The sequence below is a fragment of the Choloepus didactylus genome, chromosome 3 (assembly GCF_015220235.1).
Source record: "Choloepus didactylus isolate mChoDid1 chromosome 3, mChoDid1.pri, whole genome shotgun sequence".
Classification (NCBI taxonomy): domain Eukaryota; kingdom Metazoa; phylum Chordata; class Mammalia; order Pilosa; family Megalonychidae; genus Choloepus; species Choloepus didactylus.
In genome coordinates, this window is record NC_051309.1 from 53,713,442 (window position 1) to 53,736,025 (window position 22,584).

Below are 22,584 nucleotides of genomic sequence, written 5' to 3' on the forward strand. Positions count from 1 at the left end.
AAAGCAAAGTCTCATACAGGTTACTCTAGGGGATTACAAATGAAAGATTTAATTAGAGGCTTGAGAGGTGAAAGAATAAAGGAAAGGATCTAAACAGGGTAACTCTCAGGTGCTTCCTAAGAGCCTAATCAAAAACTTCCATAGAGAAATAACTTCTGCTTTTCTAGTTCAGCGTCGTCGCCCAGAATCCCGGGGGGCGAGGAGGTTCGCGGCCTTCCGCTGCGCCCCCTCTCGGCCCATTATGGGTTCGCGCTGCCGCCATCTGGGGTCTGGACGCCCTCCAGTCCCCGGCCCAACCCGGAGTCTCAGTGGCTTCGGGCGCCCTTGCCTTCAGCCACTAGCAGCAGCAGTAGTAGCAGCAAGAGAAACAGCAGCAGCAGCAGGAACAATGACATGGAACGCGGGGCTCCGGGGAAGAGGAGGGAGGTCCCCGGGGAGGCGGAGCGCGGGCGGATAAGATGCGGGAAGGACCAGGAGGGGGAGGGGCGGCGCGAGCGTTGCCAGGACGCGAGCCTTGCGCGTCCCTGGCAGCCGGCTCGCCCACGTCAAGGTTTGTTTAATAATAGCTGAGGTTATTCACCATCCCGGCTCGGGGGCAGCCGCTGGGGAGCTCGGACACCGCGCGGGCAGCGGATGAGGCGCGGCGGCTGCGGCCCTGGGCATCTCCCCCCGGTTTCCCGAATCCTGCCCCATCCGACCCGAGGGGGAGGATGGAAACGCCAGCCACGCTCTGAGCCCTTCAGGAAGATAACACCCTGCCCACCATCTCCCCCAGCGGTCCTGCGGAGGCTGCCGGCTAGTCCCCTCCACGCCACCATCCGAGCGGGGCCGAGCGGAAAAGCGAGCGATGGCGGAAATCCTGAAAAGACTGGTCTCGACCGAATCTTTACGATCGCTGCAGGAGAAGCTAGACTTCTGGCTGAAGGAGTATAACGTGAGTCAGAGTGGGAGCTGCCGGATCTCGCCCTCTCTTCAGTTCCCTGAACAGTCCTCAGCAGGGCTTTCTTAGGGCTGAAACCTAGGTGGCCACTGTGCAAAGCCCCCGCGGTTGTGATTCCTAACGGGGACCCTGGCCTCCGACCGGGATTGCGGGGAAGGAAGGGCACGTGTCTGCTGGTTCTCTTTTCCTCTCCGCGGGCCGGGCTGGGGTGCTACAGCCTGCAGAGCGCGGGAGAGGGCACAGTCTCCTAGAGCGGTAACCAAGGACGCTGGCAGTCCTAGCAACAGGCAAGACGGGCAATCGTTAACAAGTCTGGTCAAGCCTACCATTCTTTCCCACTTCCTCTCCCTCCTGCGCAGTCCACACCCACCCACTCAAATGTTTTTTACTACACCCCTCCTCCTGCCTTTCCGCAAGTCTTCCATTCTGAAGATCACGCAGGGGTTGTAGATAATCCGCAGAATGGATTTTTATAAAAATACATCTAAGAATTATTATCTAGAAGTTAGCGGAACAGAATTTGTCAGCGTTGCAGGTTTGAATTGTGTACTGGACAGTATGGAAAGTAACGCACAGTTTCAACACCAAGGTAGGTTTCAGAAGGCCTGATGCCAAGGCATTTGTAATAAGCCAAATTCTGTCATCAAACTCATAAGCACTCTTCAACTCATTAATCCCCACCCGGGCTCCCCATAACCTCCCACACAGGAAAGTACATCTCTAATGTTGAGAATGCTGTACACTTGTCTGCCTTAAATAGACAGCTTTTAAGTAGAGAGTGAGGCTGAAAGAGCTGTGGGCTGGGGAGCAGCCCCCCTGGGTTCTAGGTCTGGCTCTGTGTGTAACTAGCTGTGTGTAACTAACTGATTTGCGGTGCTGCATGTAACCTCTCAGTACCCCAGCTATAAAGTAGGAGGAATTAACTAGGTGATATGTAAAGTTCTTTTTCAGATTTCAATTTTTTGATATGAGATCAGGAAACCCTGCCAGGAAGAATGCAAATTGATGCTGTCTTGTGTCCATTAGTCTTCCCCTTTAACACTTTAACCAGGATTCCTGAGGTGGAGAGGAGCTCAAGGAACAGCTACAGCTTTGTCTTTAGCTTTCCTTTCTGGTATTTAGTGTATATCCCCTTTGCTCCCTTTTATAGAACCAGCACTGACTCTTCCGTCCCCATCAAGATTGCAGGAAAATTAAAGAAGGTACCTCTTTATCACAAAAACTTGGATTCCCGGTCACCACTTTTTAAAGTATCTAATTACTACCCAGTCTCAGAAGGTAGAAAATAACAAATCCTACCACATGTATTCACCTTCCTTAAAACTACCTCTCACGGACAGGAAACCAAAATGAAAAAAAAAAAAACTGTTGCTGCCCAGTATAAAGTTTATACTTAAACTTTAAATTCAATTTGTCACAAGGTAACGTTTAATACAAATAATACTACCATTTGAGTGGACCAAGTTAAATGATTGTTTTAGATGCTACCTGTAAGAATTGAAAAATACCTCAATTATACTTTTCTTTCTCAGTGAAGGAATTATACTTTTCCTTCTCAGTTGCCCATTGCATTCCTCTGTACTCACTGAAACCAATCTAGCTCCTCATCCCCCGTACTATAATGGAGATGGCTCTCTCAAAGACCAGTGCCTTTCCAAATCTCGTGACCATTTCGCAGACATCATTCTTGAACTCTCTGGCATCTCTCTGGCATTGGACTGTTGACGACTCCATTCTTCTAAGGTTCTGATAATTTGCTTTTTCTATTTTTGTCTGACTTATTCCCCTCTTGTGACTGTTCTTCAAGGGCCAGACTTGAGGAATCGTCTCTTCAACCTCCAGTCCTGCTTCAGTTCTTATACATATGCTGCTGAATCTCATCTGTATTCAGGGCTTATTCTCACTTGAGCTCTCACTTTTCCAGTTGCCCACTGGACATTTTCAAATTGAGGGTTTTTGTCATCTCAAAGTTAAATTAGTCTAAAACTAAACTCAGCCTTTCCCACATCCCAACCACAAACTACTTCTTATTGTCTTCATCATGACATACTCTACCTCCTTTTCATCAGCATAATCTGTTGACACCAACTTCAAAATTCATATGGAGTCTGAACACTTTTTACTGCTTCCACTGCTACCACCCTTGTCCACCTTTGGTCATTTTTCACCTGGATTATTAAGAACCCAAATTGATTCTTTTAAATGTAAAGGCAGATCAAGTTACTCCTCTGGCAAAACCCTCCAAACTTCCTATCTCAGAATAAAAGCCAAAATTCCTACAATGGCCTTCAAGGTCCTACACAGTTATGCTCCTTTAACTTCTCTGACCTCATCTATTTTTCTCCCTCCTACTCAATCCACTGCATTCCCAGAACTTGGAACAATTCGCACGCAGTAGTCGTTCAACAAATACTTAATGACTGAATGAATACTACCACCATTTACTCAGACACCCAGTTTCTTTGATTCATTTCTCTTCCTAATCTCTCATAACCAGTGTAGAACTTCAAATCGTCCCCAAATATCTTTAATTCAGCTATTATTAAAGTTGAATTGAAACCAGATGCCACAATTTCCAATTAGGGAAACAAGTGAGAGTATGTAAGTGCTTTTGATTATTAATCAGTCTTTTGTGTAGCTAAAGAGAGGAGGTAAAAAGACAACTACATACCACCTACCATAAAATTTAAGTAGGATCTGAACTTTTTCTGTATCTTGTCATCTATAGTTTGAGTTTCAGTTGAAATTTTAAGAGCTGCCCTGTTGTACTGCAAGGTTTATTAATTCCAAGGACTTTTGATTGAAACCTTAACATCTAAAAAATATTCATTGTAGAATATTCATTGTAGAGTATTCATTGTAGAAACTACCTTTGTTAAAATATTTATTGTAAAGACTATGTTTGTTCATTAAAAGCTGTAAATTATGTTTTGGGAAGTTGATTTTACTTGACACACCTGTGATGATAAACCTGCTGACTGAGAACACACTGATTTAGTTCTAATTAACTCAAGCAGATAAATGAACTAATTAACTCAAGCAGATAAAAGGCCATATATACTCCTGTAGAATTAGGACTGTGATTAAGGCATCCTCCTGGCTGTAAAATAACGTAAAATAAATAAATGACTTGAATACATTAATTCTAAAACACAGTGCAACATTTTGATTTTCCTTCAAATGAGCCATTATCTGGACTAACAGATTCTATTTAGTTTTCCCTGGTAATTTCCCTCAAATACTTTCTTTCTTATCCACTCCCATTGTCACTTCCATGTCAAGCTGTCATCAAGTCATGCATAGCCCTTTAGCTGTGCTTTAGGGTATGTTCATTATATATTATAAATGTTGTCAAGAGATAGTACATTCTTTAAAATGTAATTTTTTTTGCCCTAAAATCTTTGTTTTTTTCTGTCTTTGTTGGCTTGTTTTTAACCTTATAGCATCTAGCACTTTTCTGAGGCCAAGCCCTCAAAACTACTTCTTGCTTGCTTATCTATTTTTAAAAATTCAAAGAAGGGTTAAGTTTCAAAACTCCCTAGAGAAACAAATTATAAAAGCAACAGCAAACATTGCCTACTCATTTATTTTTTTTTAATTACTGAAGTTATGCTGAAATAGTGCAAACTTTGTCTCAGATATTGACAGACTTTACCTTTAAACCTTGGATTCCACTGGAAGTTCAGGGACACATTGGTTTGAGCAACTAACTTTGAGAAATTCTTTACTTCCTTTGTGGTTATTAAGAATGTTGGTGAAAGCACTACAGAATATCCCTTTCTCTTTGACCAAGAGCTGAGCTAATTATCAAGAGCTTAAAAATTCATTCAACAAATGATTGAGCTTCTTCTGTGTGTAAAAGTTTGTTAGGCACTCTGCCTTTGTTTATAACTTATGCAGTAGACATTTATTCATTCATTAAGTCATTCAACTAATATTTTTACAGAGTGTGTTATGTGCCTGCATCTTTGCTAGTTGCTGGGAATAGAAATGTGGGCTGCATCTTAATGATAAATTTCCAATTGGAGAAGAGAGGGGTGGAGAGAGGAAACAGCACATACCACAAGACATGACGCATGGAAAAACTGGCATATTTGGGGGAGACAATGAATGGCTCAAGGCATGGAGTTAAAGAGAGAGGAGGCTGAGTAGCTTGGGTGCTTGGGCCAGATGGTGAAAGACCTTGGGTGGCATGTTAGGAGTTTGGCTTTTATCATGAGAATGATGGGAAAAAAACTAAAAGCATTATGCAGGGAAAAGACATATTGGATTGTGTTTTAGAAAGGTTGTCCTAGCTGTAACACTATGGGGAAATTGGAAACTCTAGGGAGAACAGATGGGACTGGACTATACTTTAGACAAGAGATTATATGAATCAACTTGTAGGTTTCCCTGGCATCTTTAGAAAATAAGGTCAATACTCTGAGAATGGCCTTAAGGTTAATGAAAGATTATGCTGCCCCAAATTCTTAAATTTATCATGTACCATATGTATGGTTTTGTTGATTAGCTCTGTAAAGGGGTCAGACAGCCTTCCTGGAGCATGGTTATTTGCAGAACCACACAGGTGTTAAAAAGAGAAGAGAAAATAACCTCCTTACCATGTTAGTAGCAGTACATGGAGTGGGTCAACTCTGGGTCTAAACCTCGCCCCCCTCCTTCAGAGTTGCTTTTCTTTCCCCCTAGAATTCCATGGACTAGGGAGTTAGCCTGGGTCAGATGGCTCTGAGATTTTATTTTTAATGTATTCTATGTAATTCTAGTAGCAAATAGCAAAAATTTACTATACCTTTTATAACTCTATCCCCAAGTTACAAGATTACATTTCCTCAAGTAAAATAGACACCAGGGCATTACAATCTACAAACGTTTGATGATTTAATATGTGAGTGGGAGTGGTGAAGAGGGTTGGTAATGCTTCCTCTAATGTTATTCTCCTCTAGGGTTATAGAAATCTGCACTAATAAGTGAAAACAGCATATTAAATATCAACACATAAAAAAGAGCTTTAAGAGCTCTTAAAGAGGTGTGTCTTCTTTGTTTTAGAATAAACTTTGTGGTTGAAATAGAGGCCACCTCTATGCCAAAATATGCCTGATTCCTGGTACATAAAGTCATTGAAGTTGCTATGGGGTGTTTAAACAGACTTCCTGCCTGTCTTTGCTCCTCCCCCTTTGTTCTGGTTTGCTAATGCTGCTGTTTTGCAAAACACCAGAAATGGATTAGCTTTGATAAAGGGGGTTTATTTGGTTTACACAGTTACAGTCTTAAGGCCATAAAGCATCCAAGGTAAGGCATCAACAATTGGGTACCTTCACTGGAGGATGGCCAGTGGCATCCGGAAGACCTCTGTTAGCTGGGAAGGCATGCAGCTGGCTTCTGCTCCAGAGTTCTGGTTTCAAAAGGGCTTTCTCTCAGGACGGTCCTCTCTAGGTTGCAGTTCTCCAAAATGTCACTTTTAGCTGTTCTCAGGTTGTGTTTCAAAATGGTGTTCTCCGAAATGTCTGCGTCAGCTTCCAATGGCCGTCTTCAAGATGTCTGTCTCAACTACAGCTCTGAGATCCTTCTGTTTGTGAGCTTTTATAAGACTCCAGTGAACTAATCAAGGCCCACACTGAATGGGCAGGGCCACACTGCCATGAAAATTATCTAATCAGAGTTATCACTTATAGTTGGGTGGGTAAAATCTCCATGCAAACAACCTAATCCAAAGATTCCAACTTAATCAACACTAATATGTCTGCCCACACAAGACTGCATCAAAGAACATGGAGTTTTGGGGGACATAATTCATCCAAACTGGCACACCCTTATTCAACATATTTCTACATGCTTGAAGATTTAATCTATTTAGTAAATTTGTAGAGAACGCTTTCCTTTATAGCTTTACGACCCACAATCTGCTGCAGTAGTATTGACTAAAACCCCAGATCTCGGTGCTTCAATGTAACAGATTTATTTTCATTCACCCCAGGTCTGAGGTCAGCTCTCCTCCATTGTTTCAGTTTCAGGCACCCTCCCTCCATATTGTGATGAGGTCATCTCATCACGTGACCCTCCAGGGGAAGAGTTGGTAGCCAACTGTCTTCAGACAGCTACATGTAGATGCTCCCCTAACCCAACATGAACAAAACAACACAGGTTATCTTCTCTTCAGTCTTGCTGGTTCTACTCCTGAGGCCCCTGGCTGGGCAATAGCATCACAGTCCACCCTATGGCCCAAGTTGGAATGCTCTCTCTCCATCCCTTTTCATGAAGCCCTGAGGATTCTACCTTTCAAATATCTCTCAAATCTCTCTCACATTTCCCCTGGGCTAATACAGCTCATATTCAGGCTCCCATCATTTCTTAAATGTGTGGGAAAACCAGTTTCTAGGATGTGCTTTGGTCAAATCTCAAGAGCACTTTATTGCAAAAATACCAGCAACTGCAAGGAGAAAACTCACTGGCATAGTAGCTTCATGCAATTCAGAGAATCCTGCCCACAAAAGAACTCACAGTACTTTTACAGCCTTCATGGTTACAAAGAGGTGCTAGTAGCCCACCTCTGTTGCACAAGTGTTAGTAGCTACAAAAGAACATGTTTTCTTTGTGTTAATAATACTGGTGGTTATATTCCTGAATATTCTACTCCTCTCTGTCACCTCTCTCTTCGATATGCACGTAACCCCTAGATTAAGTTTGAGGCTTACTTATTTAAGTTTCACATGTGTAAGCTGGCATTTTCCTACTGATTCCTCTTTATTCTTTCATACCCACTTTGAATCCATGTTTCATTAGTTGCCTAAGGACTTGTTCTTGTGGCTCTTTATTGCCCATACCAGTGACTGATTCTCAACATGGGCACTATCCCTTAGGGCAGTGTTTTTAAAACTTACCCACAGGAATCAATGCATTTATTTCACACAATAGCACACACACACCCTTACACATATAAAACCAAACAAAAATTTCATGAATAATACAAATTTTTGCTGGTGGAGATTCACTAAATTGATTTCACTTCCCATGAATGCTGTGGTTCTGAATCTCAGTTGCACTTAAGAATCATCTGTAAGGCTTTAAATATTTCCATTGATCAGGATCCACACTAGAATGATTAAATCAAAATTCCAGGAGTAGAAGCCCTCAAAGCTCCTTAGATAAAGGCTTTTCTGAATCTTCTTGGCTCCTCACTACTTCCTTCTTTGAGCTTCACCGCTGCAGTCTGGACCTACTTTTATTATAACAAGTGGCACTTGATTTTGCATTTATTTACACTATTCTCTTAGACTATAAATTTGTTGATGGCGGAGTCTTTCGCATTCATCACTGTGTCCTTAGCCTCTAGCACATAGTAGTCCCCTCTGTAAAGATTTGTTAAGAGCATAAATGCGTGAGTGTAGTAGAGAATAAACATGCCCTCCAGCTTCTTGAAACTCTCCTTCTTTGGCTTCCTGGTTCTTGGTCTTTCTTCCTGGTCCTCTTACTTCTTACTGCACTTGTTTTGTTTTTTGTTCACTTGACCTTCCTCCTCAGCTCATTTCTTAAATAGCATGATGATCTCTTCTCTGCCCTCGGTCCTTTCCCCACTCTACACTCTCTGTTGATACCATCTGTGCATATGATCTTTACACTCGCCCACCTGCTGAAGGTTTCCAAAGCCACATCTCCAATTCCAGCCAGTCTTCTGAGCCCCAGACTTATTTTCCAACTCCTTTTGGTGAGCCTAAGTGCTAGAGGCTGAGTGCTGCAGGAATGGGATTAGGTCCTTTTTCCACTGCTTTATCTTCCAAATGACTCAACCTCTTTGTTTTTCCTCTTTGTGAATTGAGGATGATGATGGTATCCAATTGTAGTGTTGTTGTGAGGATTAAATGAAATAGTGTATAGAAAGTTCTTTGCTTGGTGCCTGGCTGGCATATACTAGGTGCTCATTAATTGCTATGTACTATAACTAGACATTTCCATCTGAAGATCCTTCAGGTCCCCTAAACTGAACAGTCAAAAAAAAAAAAAAAAAAGAAAGAAAAGAAAACAACAAACCACACCCCAGTATCATTGCTGTCACACCCCTCCCCCTGTTTCCAATCCTCCTCCTCAGCTAATGCTAGAATCAGTAGGAGCTTGGCAGACACAGGTGTGATTTGGGACTAGGAAATACCTTTGAGGGACTCTTCACATCTCTATGTCTCAGCTAGGCCATCACAACCACCTAGCTTTCTACCAGACTGTTCCCTGATCCAAACTTTCTGGTTTGCTTCTGCCAGAATTTTTGTAAAAGACAAATCCAGTCTGGCTGTGTCATACCACATCTCCCCACCCCTTACATGTTTTGATCGTGGGATGAAGCACAGAATCCTTAACGTGGCAAATAACGTCCTTCATTATTTGGTCTCTGGACCATGTACTCCACTATCTCTTTACGCCTTACTGCTGCTTAACCTCGGTAATTGCTGTTCCTTCCTCTTGAAATGCCCTTCCCTCTTACCTCTCACCCCTTACCAGAGAGTTGTGCTCCTTCCACAGCATAGTATCCACATGGAGCACTTTAAATAAAGTATAAGGTCGTTATCTATTATCCATGTGTTTCCCATTCTCCATTCCACTTCCCCAACAGGTGAGCTCATTGACAGCAGATAACTTTCTTTTTCCTTTTTAAATGTAGCTTTGTTTCTTGATCTGCTAGTGCGGGGGCCTTCCATATAATAGGAACTCCATGATTTATGAATGAATGAATGTGGAGTGCCCATGCTTTCGCATCAGGTGATAGTATAATAAGTTCACATCTTTGACCTGTTTACCTTGCCTGAGTATGTGTAGAGTAGGATAATGTGATCCTGTTGCAACTTGAGTATCTTGTGCAATGCTTTGTGTTAGCATTTGCAACATGTTATGACATGTCTTGGGAATAGGAGTTATGCGATATAGTATATTCTCTTCTATTATTTAAGTTGCGTACTTACTCATTTGACAGACATTCCTTTGGGCACCTTCTATGTACCAGGCACTGGGCAAGGCACAGGGACAGATAGTAACTCTACCACAATAATGGTGTCTGCTCCATGTGAGGCTCTGTACCTAAGTGAATGCATGATGTGGTATCAACCACATACTAAATATGAGAAAATGGAGACTCATATTTATATATTTTTACCCAGAGAATGCAGCTAAATAATTAGCAGAACTAGATTTGAACCAAAAGTATGATTCATCCTTAAGCTCCTTGCTCCTTTCAATACTGTGTACCACCTCAGAGGTACCAATTATTGAATGCCTTCTGCCTCCGAGGTGCTGGACATACGTTATTTTGATTTAAATCTTCAAACACTCTGCAAGACATTATTATCCCCATTTTATTGGAGAGGACATGGGCCCAAAGAGGTTAGGTAACTTGTGCAGGATCACATGGAGCTACGGCATGTGGCACAGCTGAGATTCTTACTCAGGTCTGCTTGACTCTCTAGTCTTTTCTCTGCCCCCTTAGCAGTTGGCATGATCTAACCTGAAGGCAAAATTCTTGTAAGCAGAGAATTGAAGTTCCGAGTGGTAAGTGCAGGAGTAAACAGCAAGGGCAGAAGGGCTGCTAATTCAACAAGGAAGGAGTGGAGATAGCAATTTAGGCTGTGGGTTCCAAATGTTCTGATCATGGAAGAATTATGCTCTTAAATCACTCATTCATTAATTCATTCATCAAATAGTGTTTGGGCCCTTCAGTTTGCTATAGGTACTATTGGCAATAGATACAAACACAAGAAATAGAAAGTCCTTTTTAACAACAGCTCATGATCTTTTTGGGAGAAGGGGATAGAAGAGTGAGACAGAAAAACAAATGGCTAAAACGGAAATAAGTACTACAACAAAACTAGTCACTAGGTACTATTTACCAAGTATGGAGAGTAAACCATCTGCCCTCTCAATTACGATAAGTCCATCCCATCCAAACTCCTTATCGGGTCAGCAAGGCCCTCCAGGTTCTGTCCCATCAACCTCTCTGACTTTATTATGCTTCTACCACATCTGCCCTACTTTTGGACCTCAAGTTTGCCAAGTTTGCTCCTGCCTTAGGGCCTTTGCCCTTGCTGTTCCCATAGCCTGCTCTTTCTCTAGTACTTGCCGTCTAGGATCCAGCTCAAATGTCCCGTCCTCAGAGGGGACTTCCTTGTCATCTTCATTTACTCTCTGTCACGTCACCCAGCACTCCCTCTGCTCCCAGCATTAATCATGATCTAAAAGTCTGAATAGTATGGCAGTTCAGAGTGGGCCTCTGGAACTAGGCTGCTTGGGTTTGAATCCCAGCTCTGATATTTTACTAGCTGAATAATGTTGGGAAATTTACTTAACTTCTCTGTGTCTCAGTTTTCTCATCTGCAAATGGAGATGATGATAACAATACTTCTATCCCATAGTGTACTATTGTGAGGATAAGATGAATTTATACATGTGTACTGGTTAGTGTTCTCCAGAGAAACCTAATTGATAGGATATGTGTGTGCATATAAAATAAGATTATATATAAGAAATATATATGAAAAGGTAATTTATTATATATATTGAGATTTATTGTAGGAATTGGCTCTTGCAGCTGTGGGGGCTAGTAAGTCCCAATTCCCAATTCCATAGGGCTGGCTGCAAGCAGGAAACTCCAATAAAGGTGAAGTTGAATTCCTCAGGGGAAGCTGATTGGCTGAAGTAGAGGCAGAAAGTCTTCTTTCTAATCTCTGAAATCCTCAGTTCTGGCTTTAAGACCTTCAACTTACTGGATGAGAAGACTCCCCACATTACTGAGGGCAATCTCCTTGTTTGATTGTAGATGCAATTCAGTTATATATGAGATCAACTGATTATACATGCAAATCCATCTATGAAATACCCTCACAGTAACAATCAGTCCAATACTTTCTTGATCAAACAACTGGACACTATAACCTAGCCAAGTTGACAAATGAAACTGACCAACAGAATATTTAAAGCTCTAACAGTGCTTGGTGGATAGGAGGTATGTAATTTAAAGTAAATGAATCATTGTATGCTCATTGACCCATCCAATACATACTGAGTTCGCATATACAGAAACTCGAGAATGCAGGGCTGGAAATACTACAGTGAACAGGCCAGACACATCCCTGTCCCCAAGGAATGTCCTGCCTGTCTGAGCCATTTCCCCTGTTCTTACAGATATGCATTTTATTTGTAAACTTTTGCCTGGAGGTCTCCTAAACTTTATCCTCTCCATTCTACTTTCTTTCCTCTTTGTATCCAGCTTCTTATCCTGGGATTTGAAGTGTCTAGGAGGCAAGGCCTGACAGTGCCTTATGGCCTGAGGTGACACATAAATCTATCCATTTTTACACCCACATGATTTATTTGTTGCTTGTAGTTGGACTCCTTCTTTTAGTGTTGGAATCCATTACTGGTTTGGCTAATGATGAAATAGTAAAATCTCATCAAGGAGATGATGAATGCAGAATAGCTAAATGGCCCACCTCTTGACCTCTGCACATTCTGTTTTCATTGTTTAGAATGTTCCACAACCACTTGAACAACCCCTTTCCCCAAGTCTGTTTAATTTCTTCTCAGCTTAGATTTTACTTTCTCTCAAGAGCCTTCTCTGACTTCCCAAGCCTATTGGCTCTTGAGTAGATCTTGTATCTACCTGTATAGTAAAACTTAATATTCGCTTGTAGGGTAGGTACCTGTCCACTCGCCTGTCTCCCTGACCTGGTCGCATGTTCCATAAAGGCTGGGCCCTGTCTTTTTTATCTTATTATCCAATGTATCCTCAACCCAGCGATACCTTATTAATATTAACAATTAGTGTTCTTTATGGACATAAATATAAACATTGAATTTAGGTAGAGGACAAGAACCCAATAAAGCAGATAAAGTAGGAGGAAGTGATTTGTTTGGTATTACAAAAGGTCTATCCATTTTTATAAAAGATTTTTTGCAGGGTTCCACGGAGTAGGGAGTCAGGGTTATTGCTAAAATAAACAACCCCTAAATCTCAGAGGCTTAACACACTATTTCTCAATCATGAAACAGTTCAAGGCAAGCCTTCTGAATCTTGTGGCTCCACCCTCCCTTACCTCCTGGAACCCTCTGCTGGATCCTCTCCACTCCGGCTGACAGATGGGGAAAGAGAATGAGGAGAATAGCTGGAGAGGTTTCTTCTGGGCCGGGCCTGGAAGTGGCACACCTCACTTCCCATCCCACTGATTGGAACTCAGCTACACGGCCACAGGAACTGCTAGGGAAGCTGGCTAAAGTGGTCTGAAGAAAGCATGCCCAGGAGGAAAGGGAAATAGATTTTGGTGAACACGTAGCAGTCTCTGCCACCGGGAGCACCCGAATCCATGCAGCCCTTGTGTAAACTGAGGCCTGGTCTCTGCACTGGGCACTGGGTCACAGAGTGAAGGAATTGCATTCATGTCTACTGTTTTGGTTTTGCAGACAAACTCATGTGATCAAAACCTAAATCACTGCCTGGAACTCATTGAACAAGTTGCCAAAGTGCAGGGACAACTGTTTGGGATCCTCACTACAGCAGCCCAAGAAGGTGAGAATGATCTGTACTTTTCTGTCTTGTGCTCCTTTATCTTTCTTTCTTCCTTTTGTTCTCTGGCTGAGTTGGTGTGGTTGGATTTCTCTCTGTGACCTGATTTGCCTGTTCTTTCAGGAGGACATTATGGTGGTGTGGAAATAATCAAATCGCGCCTTTTGCCTTGGCTGGAGGCTTCCTTTACTGCTGCTTCCATGGGAACACCTGTTGACAGCAAAGTCCCCTCTCTTCAGGTATGGATCCTAAAGGGTAGCCCTTGACTTTCAGCATTCTCAGCAGGCTCTGGGAACTCAAACATGCCTAAGATGTGGTTTGAAGCCCTTTCCTTGTGAAGGGCTGAACTCCAGTTAAGGAGTTGGGACACAGGTATAAAAGGTGGGTTTTCTGTAAAAAGGAGCATGTGTCATAATGGATAGAATTTGCTCTTAAGAAAGACCTGCATTCAAACCTCAGCTTTGCCTACTTACTAGGGATGTGGCTTCAGGCAAATCAACGGACATCTTCTTCCTCAGCTATAATGCGGGCATAGTCATGATCTACATAAGGGACATCGATTGGTCCACTTTAGACACTAAATAGTAACTTTTAAGTAACAAATCAGTTAGGGTGCCACAGGTGCTAATCAGAAGGGGAAAGCTCTGTATTCTGAAAGTGTGAAATAAAACTAATTGGAAACTTCCAAGGTAGAAAGACAACATAGTTGTGGTCGATTGACAAAGAGTGTCATGATTTGTGGTTCATATTGGTGGCTTCCATGGGACTGTGATGGTTTTTAAACAGTTGAAAGCCAGGCTGGAAATAGAACACATGCTTTGCTCAAGGTATCGGCATCATTATGTCTAGATAAACAGACATCAGTAACCCTCCTTCTGAGCATTTGTATGGATTTACATGAAGCATTTAGAGAAGGCTGTTCGCGCAAGAGGGACTTATGACATAGTCGTTGAAGGGCTCCTGCTTGGAGGTCATTGGCAGAAATCCAATCACTGATCTATGGCCCTGGGTATATTGTCTAACCTTGTATGTCTCTGTTTATTCATCTTCTGAATGAAGACAATGATTTTGCCAATCTAAAAGGGTTATTGTGAGACTTAAATGTGATAAGCCTTCAAAACAGGGCCTAGCACATGGTAAGGACTTAATAGATGTCAGTCATCAATAAACAGTTTTTTTCCCTTGAAGATTTTTGTATGCTTCTTAGATTTCCCACCCTGAAGATATTATTCTTTGTAAAGAAACATAAGATGCTGTCTTAACATTTTTTTTTTTAATTGAGGTATAATTTGTTTGACTAATCCATATAAACACGTAACCCACAGCCCAATCAAGAAATAAAACATTTCCGTCACTCGAAAGCACTCGTTCGTGCCACTTCCCACTCTTTTGATTTTTATCTCCATAGATTAATTTGCTTGTCCTAGAACTTAATGTAAATGGAACCATACACAATGTGCTCTTTATTTTTTTAAACATTCTATTTTGAAATAATTTCAAACTTACAAGAAAGTTGACAAAATAATACAAACCTTATATGAGAACTTCAACATACCTCCACTTCCCCTGATAACCAGATCCACCAATTTTAACATTTTGCCATCTTTGCCCCAGCAGTCTTTCTATTATCTATCTACCTGTCTATCTAATCTATCGTCTATCTATCTATCTATCTATCTATCTATCTATTTTGTGAATATTTGAGAGTAGGCTGCACATATCATACTCTTTGAACACATTATTCTTCCATGTATATTTCTTATGAACAATCACCTTAAGTGCGATTATCGAGTTCCAGAAATTTAACATTGATAAAAGGTTTACATTCTATATTTCAATGTTTTCTTATCTCTCTGTAAAGTCCTTTTGAGTCTTTTCTCCTCCATTCTTAGATCCCATCCAGTATAATATATTGCATTTAATAGTTATTATCTCTTTAGTGTCTCTTTCTTTTTTTAATTGTGGAAGTATATATACAACATAAATCTTCACATCCCAACCCCTCCCAAACATACCATTCAGTGAGATTAATCACATTCACAATGTTGCAGTCCCTCCTCACCATCCATTACTATAACTTTCCCCTCACCCCAAACAGAAACCCTACATTCACTTTGTATTAACTCCCCATTCTCCTGGACCCCATGCCGGGAAATTTAACGTTATTATAAAGCTTATATTCTATATTCCAGATTTTTTTTCTAACCCAGTAATGTCCTTTTGAGTCTTTTCTCCTCCGTTCTTAGATCCCATCCAGTCTTGTTGCATTTAATTTTCATTATCTTAGTTTCTCTTCCTTTCTCTCTTTTTAATTGTGGAAGCATACATACAACATAAATCTTCCCATCCCAACCCCTTCAACAGCATACTTAAATATGTTTCTTTACCCCTCCATTCTTTCACCTTTATATAGTTCTTGTCACAAAGTGTATATATTTATGTATTGAATCCAAAACCATTGTTTTATCATCACATTTTATGCATTTGTCTTTTAGATTATATAGGAAATAAAAAGTGGAGTTACAATTAAAAAATACAATACTACTGGTATTTATATTTACCCATGCCATTATCTTTACTGGCGACCTTTATTTCTTCATGTGGCCTCAGTCAGTTGTCCTTTCTTTTAACCTGCAGAACTCCCTTTAGCATTTCTTGTAGGGCTGGTCTAATAGTGATGAGGTCCCTGAGCTGTTGTTTGTCTGGGAATGTTTTAATCCCTACCATTTTTTTTTTTTTTTTTTAATCCCTACCATTTTGAAAGACGGTTTTGCCAGATAGAGAATTCTTGGTTAGAAATTTTTGCTTTCAGCACTTTAAATATGTCTTCCACTGCCTCCTTGCCTCCACGGTTTATGATGAGAAATTACTTTTATTGAGGATCCCTTGTATGTGACATGTTGCTTCTCTCTTGCAGTATTCAAAATTCTCTCTTTATCTTTGGCATGCAACACTCTTGTTTTTTTTTAAACTTTATTTATCAAAAAATTAAAAAAAACCCAACATTTTGAACAAAACAAAACAAAGGAATAAGAAAAACAAATATCCTTAAATAATTACATTGCTTCCAATGTGCTCCTACCATACCCCAAGAAAATTAATGAAACATTGTCTTTCCTGAACATTCCCATGTCATTAAGATTACCCTCAATATCTTACTTGTTCTTATTAGATTATCATTCCCCCTTCACTAACTGCTATCTATCTCTAGGTCCTCTATATTCTACAATATAAGAAACTTGCTTTATGTTTTTTACAGAGTTCACATTAGTGGTATCATACAATATCTCTCTTTTTGTATCTGACTTATTTCTCTCAACATTATGTCCTCAAGGTTCATCCATGTTGTCATATGCTTCATGACCCCGTTCTTTCTCACTGCTGTGTAGTATTCCATCATATGCATGTACCACAGTTTATTTATCCAGTCATCTGATGTAGGACATTTAGGTTACTTCCGTCTCTTGGCAATTGTGAACAATGCTGCTATGAAGATTGGTGTGCAAATATCTGTTCGTGTCACTGCTTTCAGGTCCTCTGGGTAAATACCAAGAAGTGAAATTGCAGGATTGTGGGGTAACCCAATACCTAGTTTCCTGATGAACCAGCAAACTATCTTCCAGAGTGGCTGAACCATTATACAATCCCACCAACAATGAATAAGTGCTCTAATTTCTCCACATCCTCTCCCACATTTGTAGTTTCGTGTTTGCTTAATGGTAGCCATTCTTATTGTTGTGAGATGATACCTCATTGTGGTCTTCATTTGCATCTCCCTAATAATTAGTGAAGATGGGCATTTTTTCCATATGTTTTTTAGCCATTTGTATTTCTTCTTCAGAGAAATGTCTTTTCATATCTTTTGTCCATTTAATTATTGGGCTATTTGTACTGATGTCATTGAGTTGTAAGACTTCTTTATATATACACGATATCAGTCTCTTGTCAGATAGATAGTTTCCAAATATTTTCTCCCATTGAGTTGGCTGTCTCTTTACCTTTTTGACAAATTCCTTTGAGGTACAGAAGCTTTTAAACCTGAGGAGTTCCCATTTATCTATTTTCTCTTTCATTGCTTGTGCTTTAGGTGTAAGGCCTAAGAAGTGACCTCCCACTACTCAGTCTTGAAGATTTTCCCTACATTATCTTCTAAGAGTTTTATGGTGGAGTCTCTTATATTGAGATCTTTTATCCATGCTGAATTGATTTTTGTATAGGGTGTGAGGTAGGGGTCCTCTTTCATTCTTTTAGATATAGATATCCAATTCTCTCATCCCCATTTATTGAAGAGGCTGTTACGTCCCAATTCAGTGGATTTTCAGGCCTTATCAAAAATCAGTTACCCACAAATCTGGGGGTATATTTCTGAATTCTCAATTTGATTCCATTGATTGATATGCCTATCTTTGTGCCAATACCATGCTGTTTTGACTACTGTGGCTTCAAAGTCAGGCAGTGTAAGTCCTCCCACTTCATTTTTCTGTTTTAGAATATTTTTAGCAATTTGAGGCATCTTTCCATTCTGAATAAATTTGATGACTAGCTTTTCCAGGTATGCAAAGTACATTGTTGGAATTTTGATGGGAATTGCATTGAATCTGTAGATCAATTTGGGTAGGATTGACATCTTAATGATGTTTAGCCTTCCTATCCATGAACACGGAATATCTCTCCATCTCTTTAGGTCACCTACTATTTATTTTAGTAGAGTTATATAATTTTCTGCATAGAGGTCTTTTACATCCTTGGTAAGTTTATTCCTAGGTACTTAATTTTTTTGTTGCTATTGAGAATTGTACCGGTTTGTATATATTATGTTCCCCAGAAAAAGCCATGTTCTTTGTTGCAATCTTGTGAGGCAGACATATTAGTGTTGATTAAGTTGGACCCTTTGGAATAGGTTGTTTCCATGGAGATATGACCCACCCAACTCTAGATGATAACTCTGATTAGATAATTTCCATGGAGGTGTGACCCCACCCATTCAGTGTGGGCCATAATTAGTTCACTGGAATCCTATAAAAAGAGCTCACAAACAGAGGGACCTCAGAGCAACTGAGAGTGACATTTTGGAGAGGAGCTGCAGCTGAGAGACACATTTTGAAAATGGCTGTTGAGAGCTGACACTGACGTTTTGGAGAATGCCATTTTGAAACACAACCTGGGAGCAAGCAGATGCCAGCCACGTGCCTTCTGAGCTAACAGAGGTTTTCTAGACACTAATGGCCATCCATCAGTGAAGGTACCCTATTGTTGATGCCTTACCTTGGACATTTTATGGCCTTAAGACTGTAACTTTGTAAACAAATAAACCCCCTTTATAAAAGCCAATCCATTTCTGGTATTTTGCAAAATGGCAGCATTAGCAAACCAGAACAAGAATGCAATCTTTTTCTTGAGTGTCTCTTCAGTTATTTCATTTCTACTGTATAGAAACATTACTGACTTATGTGCATGAATCTTTTTTTTAAATTAAATTCAGTTTTATTGAAATATATTCACATACCATACAGTCATCCAAGGTATATAATCAACTGTTGACAGTATGATCATATAGTTATGCATTCATCACCGCAATCTATTTCTGAACATTTTCCTTACATCACAAAGAATCAGAATAAGAATAAAAAATAAAAGTAAAAAAGAACACCTAACCCCCCCATCCCACCCTATTTTTCATTTAGTTTTTGTCCCCATTTTTCTACTCATCCATCCATACACTAGATAAAGGGAGTGTGATCCACAAGGTTTTCATAATCACACTGTCACCCTTTGTAATCTACATTATTATAAATTGTCTTCAGGAGTCCAGACTACTGGGTTGGAGTTTGATAGTTTCAGCTATTTACTTCTAGGTATTCCAATACATTAAAACCTAAGAGGTGTTATCTATATAGTGCATAATAATGTCCACCAGAGTGACCTCTTGACTCCATTTGAAATCTCTCAGCCACTGAAACTATTTTGTCTCATTTTGCATCCTCCTTTTGGTCAAGAAGATATTCTCAATCCCATGATGCCAGGGCCAGATTCATCCTCAGGAGTCATATCCTGCATTGTCAGGGAGATTTACACCCCTGGGAGTCAGGTCCCACACAGGGGGGAGGGCAGTGAGTTCACCTGCTGAGGTGGCTCAGTTAGAGAGAGAGAGAGGGCCACATCTGAGCAACAAAGAGGTACTTGGGGAGACTCTTAGGCACAATTATATGCAAGTTTAGCCTCTCCTTTGCAGTAACGAGTTTCATAAGGGCAAGTCCCATGATAGAGGGCTCAGCACATCAAACCACCAGTCCCAATGTTTGTGACAACATCAATACCAGTCCAGGTGAGGAAGTCCAACACTTCTGCACCTTCCCCCAGCTCCTTGGGTGGAGGGGTTGTAAATATATTTATTCCCTGCCCAAATTACTCTGGGATGTGTCATTATTTCACTCTAACCTATACTAACTTACCATATCTCACTTCCTATTCAAAGTTCCATGTAATTGTGGTGTTTGAACAAACTGACTGTAGAGTTACACTGTTTAGAAAATATAGATCCTGCACCAAATAGACATCTCTTCCCTTGGTCTCACATGGAAGTTGAAGTTTTAAAATACAGTCAGTTTCAACCTTTACCCTTTGGCCCAGTTTGCTCTAGTCTTAACCAGATCTGCTTCATTCATATCACTAATTGAAGTCTGGGCTCTTTTTCAGCTTTTTTTTAGTAGTTGCTATATGCACTAATACTGACATTCGTATCTTGTGCATGAATCTTACATCCTGTCACTTTGCTGAATTTGTTTATTGGCTCAAGTAGGTATGTCCCTGATTTCTCAGGGTTTTCCAAGTTAAGATCATATCATCTGCAAATAGAGTTTTGCTACTTCCTTTCCAATTTGGATGCCATTTATTTCTTTATCTTGCCAAATTGCTCTGTCTAGAACTTCTAGGACGATATTGAGTAATAATAGTGACAGTGGGCATCCTTGTCTCATTCCTGATCTTAGAGAGAACGCTTTCAGTCTCTCACCACTAAGAATTATGCTGGCTGTGGGTTTTTCATATATGCCCTTTATCATATTGAGGAAATTTCTTTCAATTCCTAACTTTTGCACTGTTTTTATCATAAAAAGATGCTGGATTTTGTCGAATCCTTTTTCAGTATCTATTGAGATGATCATTTGATTTTTCCCTTCTGATTTGTTAATGTGTTTTATTACATTGATTTTCTTATGCTGAATCACCCTTGCATGCCTGGGATGAACCCCACTTGGTCAGTGTTCTGCTTTGCTAATGTTGCCTTTTGCAAAACACTGGAAATGGATTGACTTTTATAAAGGGGGTTTATTTTTTTACAAAATTACAGTCTTAAGGCCATAAAGTGTCCAAGGTAAGGCATCAACAATAGGGGACCTTCACTGAAGGATGGCCATTGGCATCCAGAAAATCTCTGCTAGCTCAGGAGGCATGTGGCTGGCATCTGCTTGCTCCCAGGTTGCGTTTCAAAATGGTATCCTCCAAAATGTTGCTCTTGGGGCTCTTTGTCCTCTCTTTGCTGCAGCTCCGCTTCAAAATGTCACTCTCAGTTGCTCTGAGGCCCCTCTGTTTATGAGCTCTTTTTATAGGACTCCAGTGAACTAATCAAGACCCACCCTGAATGGGTGGGGCCACATTTCCACGGAAACATTCAATCAAGAGGTCACACCCTAATTAAAGGTGTCGCTCACAGTTGGATGGGTCACATCTCCATGGTAACATTCAATCAGAAGGTTCTAACCTAATCAACACTAATACATCTGCCCCCACAAGATTACGTTAAAGAATATGGCTTTTTCTGGGGGCATAATATATACAGACCAGCACAGTCAGGGTGTATAGTTTTTTTAATATGTCTTTGAATTCGATTTGCAAGTATTTTGCTCAAAATTTTTGCATCTATATTTATTAGGGAAATTGGCCTGTAGTTTTCCTTTCTTGTAGCATTTTTATCTGGTTTTGGTATTAGTGCAATATTGGAGTCATAAAATGAGTTAGGTAGTGTTCCATGTTCTTTAATTTTTTGGAAGAGTTTAAGTAGAAATGGTGTCAGTTCTCTTGGAAAATTTGGTAGAATTTCCCTGTGAAGCCATCTGGTCCTGGGGTTTTATTTGTAGGAAGCTTTTTGATAACTGATTGGATCTCTTTGCTTGTGATTGGTTTGCTGAGGTCTTCTATTTCTTCTTGGGTCAGTTTAGGTTGTTCAGGTATTTCCAGGAAATTGTCTGTATCCTCTAAATTGTCTAACTTTTTGGCATACAGTTGTTCATAGTATCCTCTTATGATATTTTTTATTTCTTCAGGATTCATAGTAATTTTTCCCCTCTCATTTATTATTTTGTTTATTTGGGTCTTCTCTCTTTTTGACTTTGTCAGTCTAGCTAAAGGTTTGTCAATTTTGTTGATCTTCTCAAAGAACCAACTTTTAGTTTTATTTATTTTCTCTATTTTTTTTGTTTTCCATATCATTTATTTCTGCCTTAATCCTTGTTATCTCTTTTCTTTTACTGGCTTTAGGATTAGTTTGCTGACCATTTTCTAGCTTCTTCAGTTGTTCCATTAGTTCTTTGATTTTAGCTCTTTCTTCCTTTTTAATATATGCACTTAGAGCTATAAATTTCCCTCTCAATACTGCCTTTGCTGCATCCCATAAATTTTGATATGTTGCATTCTCAATTTCATTTGTCTCTAGATATTTAGCAATTTCTCCTGCAATTTCTTCTTTGACCCACTGATTGTTTAGGAGTGTGTTGTTTAACCTTCAGATACTTGTGAATGTTCTGGTACCTCAATAGTTATTAACTTCTAGTTGTATTCCATTATGGTCAGAGAATGTGTTTTGAATAATTTTAATCTTTGTAAAGTTATTGAGGCTTGTTTTATGCCCCAGCATATGATCTATCCTAGAGAAGAAAGGGCACTAGAGAAGAATATATATCTTGATAATTTGGGATGTAATGTTCTATATATATTGCTAATTCTAACTCATTTTCACATTGTTTAAATTTTCAATTTTCTTATTGGTCTTCTGTCTAGATGATCTGTTTATAGGAGAGAGTGTTGTGTTGAAGTTTCCCACAATTATTGTGGA

The 22,584-nt window shown here is 40.1% G+C and overlaps 1 protein-coding gene across 3 annotated transcripts in view; it reads left to right on the forward strand.

Annotated features, from left to right (window-relative positions):
• The first annotated feature begins 555 nt into the window (after window positions 1–555).
• SPATA18 (spermatogenesis associated 18) overlaps window positions 556–22,584 on the forward strand; it is a 67,941-nt gene continuing 45,912 nt past the window's right edge. For all 3 annotated transcript variants that reach the window (XR_005215858.1, XM_037829789.1, XM_037829790.1), the window contains exons 1-3: window positions 556–934; window positions 13,373–13,478; window positions 13,599–13,714. Coding sequence is in view for 2 of the 3 variants with exons in the window: in XM_037829789.1 (XP_037685717.1) it covers window positions 848–934; window positions 13,373–13,478; window positions 13,599–13,714 (309 nt within the window). In the remaining variant the exon portion in view is untranslated. The remainder of the gene's footprint in view (window positions 935–13,372; window positions 13,479–13,598; window positions 13,715–22,584) is intronic.